Genomic DNA, 9,717 nt, shown 5'->3' on the forward strand with positions numbered 1-9,717 from the left:
ATGGACCTCTACGCCGACAGGCTCCGCGAGCTACAGCCGCTCTGGAGTAGCGTCGAGAACTGGGCGGTTCGGCTATTTGTAATCACCTACCCTTTCTTTCCTTGGCCCGGCGGAGTAAGAGACCTTTTTACTGACGATGGCGGGGGGTGGTTGTAGTTCTTCATGGGCGCGATAACGCTGCTGCCGTGGGTGCTGCTGATCGTCTTTGATGCGGGGGTGTATGTGTGGCGGTGCTTGGTGCTTGCGCTGGGCCTGGAGGCGGGGGGAAGGATGGTGTGTATGGATGTAGATGTGGATGGGGGAGAGATGGGGGAGAAGGAGGCATGAGCTCTGGTGGGGTTTAGGATGGTGGGGTGGGATGGTGGGGTGAGATAGTGGTGGTATGGTGCGGGCGCGGGTGCAGGCGGGAGGCGGGGTCCGGGGGTTGAGGTGGAGGACCTTAGGTAGGTGCTCGCCATCTGAGCGCGGTGCTGGCTGTGCTGATTGACAGGCGGGCAGGCTGTCGACAACCTACTAGCTGGACCTGTCCGGTCTCAAACCTTAACTTGTGCGTGGGCAAAGCGCACGCGGGCCGGGGGTAGCTGACATGTGTACCACCCGCCTACCTCCTGCCTGACCCGCTCCCGACGGCCTGGGGCCGAGGAATTGTTCTTTCCTTCCTTTTTGGGAGTTGCTTCCTACCCGGTGTTTCTTTTCTTTCCGTTATAGATCTTCCCTTTCTACTAGCGCTGGTCATTTCTTTCACACTCACTCATGACTTGTACATCTTGTATGTAACGTATGTATCATAACCTGTATCTATTAACCAGGTTCTCCACATGTCCCGCGCGTGCACATCTTCGGGCTTTTGGTGATCGGGGTCCCGCCATCTGAGGTCTGGGGGGTTCTCAAGAAAGGTGATGATCAGATTAAGTCCGTGTCGCAGCTTAGCTTTATAGCTTCTCGAACTCTAATACATATGCTTAACTAGTTACAACCACGTAGCCATTGTATCGTATACATATCTTAATTAACACATATTCCTCTAACCTGCTCTGCAACGTCATATTTAGCTAGCTCTTACTTCGTTCCGCATGTAAAAATAGCCAGTCTACCACCAGTTCTTGAGATATGGGCTTGGAAACCCGACGGGTGGCGTGTTTCGGCGGGCTCGGCGCTATGGGGACCGGCGGTTTATCTACTTACCTGGTAGTGGCGAACTGGTAATCGGGTTGTGCACGTACGTTGGGGGCGGTGCCATCTCGGCCCCGAGGCCCGCACTTGTTACACAGGCATCTATCAAACCTAAGCCGGCATATAACCATAATTCCTAACTTGGAGGACGTACTATCCGTAGAGTAAGGATTAACTGTTATTGTGTGATAAGCCCTGTCGACGGAACAATACCGCGTGGGGTCCGGCTAGCTGGTTATGGCTATGGCTATCTTCTATGCTCTGGGGGCTCGGGGGGGATTGCGTATAGACACGGAGGGACTCCGTGGGCCGGGGTGGTATTCAATATATAATGCGGCGCCGAACCGGCCCGAGAAGTGACTCTAAGACCGGGTTGACATTATGTTGCACGCGGGGCGCTCGCTGGCCGAGTCCCATGGCCAACTAACGTTAAGTCAGGAGAACCGTAACATGAAGTGCCGTAGTCTATAAGATGCAGGTGTGTCCCACTTCCCACGTAGAGAGTGGGCTGTGAGGGCGGGTATGTTCCCGCCTTGCTGTAGGAGGCGGGGTGGGGCCACGAGCCTGAGACGGGGTGCTCGTAGGACGTTAGTGGGCTGTGGTGTGTGGTGTATAAATAGAGATTGGGACTGTAACGGATGCCTGGTGGGGCCGGGGCGTACTTTGTGAGATAGGCATATGTTCGCAGTAACATGCAGTGGTAGAAATTTGATCATGAACTATCACTCGGTCGCCAAGACCGCTCGCACTGAGACGTAATTATTTCTTGGTTTAATACACAACGCGCGGTTGTTGAATGTTTGTTGGTTGTTGATGTTTAAGGCATAGTTTCAGGGGTTCTCGGGGTTGCGGTTCTGCGGTATGTTGACTCGCGGACGTGTGCGTGTGTGAGTGAGTCATGGGATGACGGGTGTGGTACGGTGTGTGGGCTGGAGATATGACTGCTATATAGTGCGTGTAGTGCTTATAGAGTTGTTTGTTTAGTATGTGGAGTTGTGTTTGCAGTGGTGGTGCTGCGGATGTGTATGGTGCGCCCACTCTTAAAGGTGACGAAAATCGGGCGAAAAGTCAAGGGCTTATAACTTTGCCAAAAGAAAAATTAAAAGAAATCGGTAAACAAAAAGTGTAGTACTAGTGATGAACTTTGGTTTTTGTTTCCAGATTTTTGATATCTACTTTAGTTAAAAGGTTATAAGAGTTTGAAGTTGCGGATTTTTGTATGTAAAAGGCGCTAAGACTGAGCAAAATGGAACAGTAATATACCCATTTATACCCCCCTCAAAAGTGAATTGCGGCAGGAATGCAGCAAAGTGTCTAGGAATAAGCCCTCTCATTAGCCTTAGAGTTCACCTTGCAGCCACGATTGTTCCACTTCCAGATACCGCCGTGTCACCTTTAAGAGTGTGCGCACTATATATGAGCTGTGGATATCGAGTGGTGAGACCTAGGGGGCGTGTATATGGTTTGCTCAATTAGGCAGAGCTGTTTCTGATAGTCGTGTAGTTGCTGTAACGAATGATATTTGCATGCATGTGGCGAGGCTATCCCGTGGTCCGTTAAAGCTAACCCTTTTTCCTAAGCCGCACGAAACCCGGGCGGGGGGTGACCGGAAGTTGATTCAATAATTGATAACGATTTTTTAGCACTAGCCACTCTTTTGACCCCCACAAAAAGGGGTCATCATGCTTTGACGGACCATGGGATAGTAAGGAGGGGGCCGGCCATAGAGGTGTATCAATATCGCGGTAGTCAAGAGCATTACATTATCATATCATCTCAGTTGAGAGTACTCTAGTAGTACTTGGGGAAAACCCTCAGCTTTCCGCTGGATGCGTGTGCCTAGTTGTGTGTGTGCTCCTTCGGACTGTAAGTAGTATTATTCTCGCTTTCGTAGCTTTAATTTAGCTGGGTTCGGTTTCTCTTTTGGCTAGTACTGGGACCTTTATTAGCGAAGTAAATGATTTTTCCAAAATTTAAATTTGCTAATAAAGGTCCCAGTACCAGGGTCTCGGGTAATGATGGGCACGAGACGGACCTCGTCTCGAGACCTCCAAGTGGTGCCGGATGATCTAAAATAAGGCACCTTCATGTTGTGCCAAGAATCTATGGTTCCCTGTTTTCTCTTGGATGGTATTAAGGATAAAAATCTAAATTTATGGAAAAGTTCTTAGCTCAAATCTAGATTGATTGAGTTCAGTTCATATCAGTCTCGATATTCATTTCAAGACTTCCAAGACTAGGATGTGACAAGACGAAACAAGACGAGACTCGGTACGGATCCAAAATGATCTTGTCTTGTCTCGTGCCCATCAGTAGTCTCGGGAGTTACACTCCCCTCCCTTTCTTTCTTGAGGTTTCTCTTCTTAAGTTTCCCTTGAGGCTGTTCAGGTAGATACATGTAGTCTTCTCCACAGCCAACAAATGCACAGTACAGCTTACTATACCTTAACTAGATCCATGGAATCGTCAACGAGAGTGTGGTTTTTATGGTACGTACATTATTAGTCTCACCCCTAAGCTATGCGCCTTATACACGGCCTGGTTTACCCAGTGTTCTCAATGGCACCATGTGCGAGTCTCGTCCCGTCCTGTGAAATCCATACCCACTAATGAATTAAACAAAAAAAAAAAAATCCATACCCACTCTTCCTTTACCTCGAGAGAATCGAGTGATTGGCTGTGAGCCAAGCCACAACAAAATCTGAAAACGAAGTCAGTATACCCATTCGTTGGTGTGATCACATATAATGTGAATATTTTATGAATGATTGAAGTGCACGATCTATATATGTCGAAAATCAGCTGCTGACTTCATGTTGGGGCTTGCTGGCGCATAGTGTCGTGGACCGGATCTTCTACTAACCGTTTCGCTGGTATCTTAGTTTTCGGGGCCGGTTCTAGCTGAGGATAAAGGGATTTGATCTCGAGATGCCTCATCCCATGCACGAAACTAGCTCAATCCTTCCCCGGAGAATCTTCAAGTCATTTGTGAAGGGTGAAGCGCCCATTGCATGGGGAGTTTTGGAGAGTTTTCCTTGGCGAGCTTGGGGAGATTTAAGGTTCACCGGAGATATTTAAGGTTCAGATACATGTATGTACAGATACATATATCCGCTGATATGTAACGTGCTATTGTGGGGTATTTTCGGTGTGTGCGTGTACTGGGCTAAAACGCGCGTGTTCACTACCACGACCGACCTTTCTTCTCCTTCTCTCCTTCTCTACACACTACCATCATAACTACCATCTTTGTTTCCACCAACGTCGAATCTATCGTGACATGCCAGTTCTGTCTTCAGTTCTTTCTTCAATCCCCCTGCTGCTCAACCTCAGGCAGTGCATGCCGCTATATATACGCCTGACATGCCCTGTGGATACGATGTAGCCACCGTAATCATCCCCAAATCCATAAGGGTGGGCGGATTTCCCCCGCATCGTGCGCCCTGCTTAAAAGCCCCTCTCTGGAGATATACTTTTCAACTGACTTCCCTCCAGTATCATCGATCCAATAAAATTTATTACCACGTTCATCAAATTCGTTCGGTTTACTCCTCAGGCAACTTTACTCTCATATATTGGCGGGGGATACAGCTCTTTACTGTCCTATCTTTATTTTAGTAAAAAAACCTCGCTTCATATCTAGTTGTGAGCCCTGTCTTATCTGTACTCTCCTCCGCGCTGACATCCTGGTCGGCCCCGGTGACCCCTTAGACCGTCCCTTTATCTTAAAACGGGCAGAAATGTCTGGACTAGATTGGTGCCACTGATTGATCGGGTGAACTTTTAGATATCCTATGTTTGGCGGATAGGATTCTTCCGGAGGGTTCCCCACTCACAATCCATATCCTAAGACTCAACGAATCGACTAGCCAACCATTAATACCAAAGAAAACACGAAGGCTTTTAATAGTCAAAAGCTACTAAGATATCTGATATATCTTAAACGATTTTAACAAATTAGATCATCAAATATCACGCGGTATACCTATGAAACCATCACGGAGAATTAACATACTTAGTGCCCTTCCAATGGGGCCAATAGAAACTACATATGCTATTGAGATTTATATTTAGGTGGACACTGCTTGTGTTTAGTGGATGAACGGGAGGGGTCTTAGATACGCTGAGTTAGTTATGCCTGAGGGTATCGAACACTGGCTATCACTCGATCACCAATAAGCGGCGAATACATCGGGCCGGGGTATTCGTTGCCTGTGTACCCGCTCGTTACCGAAGTCCCGTGGTTAGAAGGCGGAGAAAGCCAGTTCTTCAATAACTCACCAGTTATCACCATTTCAACAAATTAGAAACTGAAAACCGTCATACTATAACCTATAATCAATAGCACGTAAGATGATAGCCGTCGACAATTCCTGGCTATACAAAGTCTCTCCCAAGCTTACTGAACATAATAGGAAAGGGTCAGATATCTCAGACATACGATGCTCTATTCAGCTTGGACGGAATCATGGGTGCGAGGCCTATACATAAATGAGGCCCTGCATATATGGGCGTTCGATAGCCTGGAAAGCTTAGTTGGAGTGCGCACTATACTGTCACGAGCACTGTGGTTGGGACAAGATTTCATTCTGACACTTTTTTTTGTGAGAACAGGGTGCTCTTGACGCTGACAAAAGGACAAGGCAAAAAAAATGACTGACAAATATCTACACGTTTTGGGACAAACTCTGCTGTGAGTTTTTTCTTTAACTACTGGATTGATCACTTGCCTGAAGAAGGTACAGAGGGCGTGCGAGAGGGAACGAAGGAGAAAAGGCCTGGCCACGCACCCATGAGTGTCAAATATAATGGATTTCCCTAATCCTGACTGCTGACAAAGGAATTATGGGACACAAAAAATATGGGACAGACCCCCCGCTAACATTGACAAAAGACCTGAAAGCCCAAGACAATCTAAGGTCGTTGACAACTGACGTCCCAACCACAGTGCTCATGACAGTATTCAAAGAAAGAGTTGCACCGTAATTATGCGATACAACTACGCATATCGAAGGTATCAGTATCGAAATCTTATTGAAACACGGCAATCGTCGTTCTTACTGGTCTGACGACTAAATCTGACCAAAATTACCTTCTCATTGAACAGAATATGGGTCAAAATATCACCATTCACCGAGAGGATGGAATCAGCTAAAAACCAATAAAATACTATCTTGATAAACCGTCACTGCGTTATTCATGTATATGGTGCTGCAGTTAAGGGGCTTTCGCAAATATATCCAGACGTTCTCTTTATGGATCCAATGGATAAGGTCAAAAGGGTACTTGCCAACAATTAAGCCAGGAACCCTAGCCGAATGGTGAACCCTAGGAAAAAAATTCATATCAATATTTCTGGCTAGCGTATAACAATCACCGGAACTCATACCTTAAATAAAGGGATACAACTATACATTAAAAGTCCTATTACTAAGGTTATGGGGTCGAACAAAGCATACTAGAAACAATATAGCAGTCAACTCAACTACCAATGTCTCTAAATATGATTAGGGCATAAACAATCAGGAGACAAGGGCCATAGTGGTACTAGAATATCTACCGCAATGAGCTGGCGTCAAAGATAAATTGCACTGACTACCAAAAGCTAGGAGACAATGTCGAAGGTGCGACGGCCGGTATTATGAACCTTAGAAATTATGCGGGTATGGGCAAATGCAATTATAACAATGATGGCTGATGAAGTGCGTGGCAAGTAAAGAGGCGATTATTGCCGATTGAAAGGCTCCGCACGGATATAAGCTTTACCCCAGGTTGAGGTGTAGATCCTGTGGGCTCCTCTTCTGTTCCTGCTTTACAGAAACCTGTTCTATCAGTTAGATTCAAGGCTGATTTTTTGGGCGATCAGAGAGCTGGAACTATATTTGCCATCTTTAACCGAGATAATGAATAAGGTATAATATACCCGTACATTATGAGTACATGGGTAGCTTGACATGAGCTCTACTCGTAGCTTCATAGCGTTTCCGAACACGACCAATATTGCATGACATACAAAAAGGTGGATTTGGCGCTTTTTTGTATGGTATGCAATAGCAGTTGTGTTCGGAAACGTCATGAATCTACGGGTAATTCATCTGCAGCTGGTCCATGCACTCACTCGCTGAGTACTTTAGGGTTGCTGTGTGGTTCATCTCTGTGCTGGCCCGCGACGCAGAGCAGGGATTGGTTGGGAGACGAGAAGATTAATACGGGCGCATATAGATTCGGGATCTAGGATGTATCTTATATCTGTCTGAAGGGATATTTACCCGTACTGCGCAGCACAATACCGATATTGATATCTCCGATATAGTTTCTGCCGGGCCTATTCCCCGAGAACAATAGAAAATAATATTTACGCTGAGTTATGTACAATTGCTTTATCTGGCAAACTCAACGTCATTGAAAAGACTTAGACTAGGCTACAACGTTGGCCTCACTCCGGAGAGGGTAAAAATCCTTCCGATGAAACGGAAAGTTAGACACCGGCAGGTCGTAACCCCAACTGAGTTAACTTTCCCCTCCTGATCTACGACATGATACATCACTCGTCCCTTTCTTCCGCAGAGTGCACAAACACCATTGGACTACCAAGCGTCTTATGGACCATATACAGCTCGAGATCTTCGTATCGGCAATTATCTATGGAGGAATACCTTATAATGGTTATTCAAACCAGCTGTTTACTCTATCATCTATCTCGGCATATTCCACAGTCAATATCGAAATGCTACTCTATCATGCCAACTATCAAATAATATGTGGAAGTAATGCATTGTTTTATATATAATGCGCCTCTGGCCTCGTTTTTGGGTCGACACGGAAGATAAAGTTGTTGAGTTGGTACTAACACTCCGTACGCCTAAGGTAAATTGCCACTCAAATAAACGATTAGGGGGTCCAACTTTGAGTCTACGTTTAAGTGGATGTACACCTTAGCACCTCGGGCCTACATTCAAATGGATATAAAAACCTTTAATTCTAGCTAATGGCAAATTTCAAGAGAATATATACTATACAATCGAGTAATGAGATTTGAAGCCAAGCCACCAGCCAGTTTTTTACCAAGACAAGCGCAGTTAAATCGTTTCAAGAAAAAGAGAGCACTGGAGAAATAAAAAATAATGATAGATATCTTTGATTTTTTATCCGAGTTATTAAACACTTAGAAGATCATGGACCTAATGTACTAAGCATGATGGTAGTATGTAGTTACATGCACCCTGTAAGTTTGGTCGAATATTAACGCTTACTGAAGCGTCGGGATTTTAATGCGTTAAAATCTTGTATATCGCCACAGGGATTTTGTTCCTCTCAAGAATACTAAACAGAAAAATATATATTAACATATATTGATCGACGATCGTGCACATCAATCCTGAATTGATGTGCACAGCGGTGAGTTCCTTAATCTAATACACGACCCTTAAGTATGAAAAAAAAAAAAAGGCCAATAAAATGCCATGCCCACGGAGGCGGTATGAAATCTCCGCAGCGAAGGAGAGACATCTTGCATATGTATGTGTCAAAGCGTTGATACCGAGAAATACTTCTCATGGGACAGTACGTGCGCTCTCTTGGCAAAATGCACGGGGATTAATGATGATCTGAAAGATGGGATGATCCAGAGTTTATGGCTGACGGGTTTCCATCTTTCCGAGCTGTCTCAATAGTTTACAGTCGTACTGTTCATGGAATAGCTTTACATTCATCAATATCATTGATACTACTAACAGCAGTGGTTCCTTGTCGTGGCTGTACATGTTCTTTTAATTTTATAAAGCCTTGGGTTCCACGTTACCGAGCTAGAGAAAAAAGACACGAAGACTGTTTTTTCCCCGAAAAATAAATTATAAACAAAACACTACCTACATCAAGGGGCCACATAGACACTCCTGTAATGCCAAGCCAAATCGTTCGTGGGGGCGGCATGGATATTTGCTGATCACATCCATGCTCCCTGGTCAACAACGGACCGTGTGTCACAAACAATCACTCGCCTGCACACAAGGAACCGGCATGAACGCCGTTACACCAAAAACATCTCGGGGTCACTTCCTATTGAGTTCGAATCCGATATAAATAAACACTTCGATTTTGAGATAAGTATTTTATTGCAGCGCTGATCATATCTAACCTTTCTTCCTTCTTTTCTCTGGAGGGAAGTTTGCTAACTAATAATTATCATAGTAGTAGATATCAAAAAGTTTCGGATTCACAATCACAGCTCAGAAACCAAATTTTTTTATAATCAATTGCAATTGAATTACAGATACTATAAAGAGAGTTTTAGTCCAGTAAGGACCAATGGAGACCCCGCTATACCACCGCTCTTCCACTACCTAAAAATAATAAGAAATCCATAAAAGTCCATCCCCCTCCATCACTTCCTTGTTGCCTAATACATTCCGATTTTCCGCACAAGTTACAGCCACCCGCAAGAATAAAGAAAACTAAAACCAAAAGATCGTCGACTATCCCCCAGCTAGTATGCTCCATGTTGCAGTAGCCACCCCCCAAGTACCAGTATAGCGTGCGATCCGT

The 9,717-nt window shown here is 45.2% G+C and overlaps 1 protein-coding gene across 1 annotated transcript; it reads left to right on the forward strand.

Annotated features, from left to right (window-relative positions):
* On the forward strand, window positions 1-517 carry LAJ45_09432 (uncharacterized protein; the record flags this gene model as incomplete). The annotated part of the gene is made up of 4 exons (XM_046118975.1): window positions 1-78; window positions 157-273; window positions 376-443; window positions 499-517. 4 exons carry the CDS (start codon window positions 1-3, stop codon window positions 515-517), a joined length of 282 nt encoding a protein of 93 aa, XP_045967790.1.
* Between the last annotated feature and the right edge of the window lie 9,200 nt (window positions 518-9,717).

Source organism: Morchella importuna (genome assembly GCF_003444635.1).
Source record: "Morchella importuna strain M04M26 chromosome Unknown Morimp01GS036, whole genome shotgun sequence".
Classification (NCBI taxonomy): domain Eukaryota; kingdom Fungi; phylum Ascomycota; class Pezizomycetes; order Pezizales; family Morchellaceae; genus Morchella; species Morchella importuna.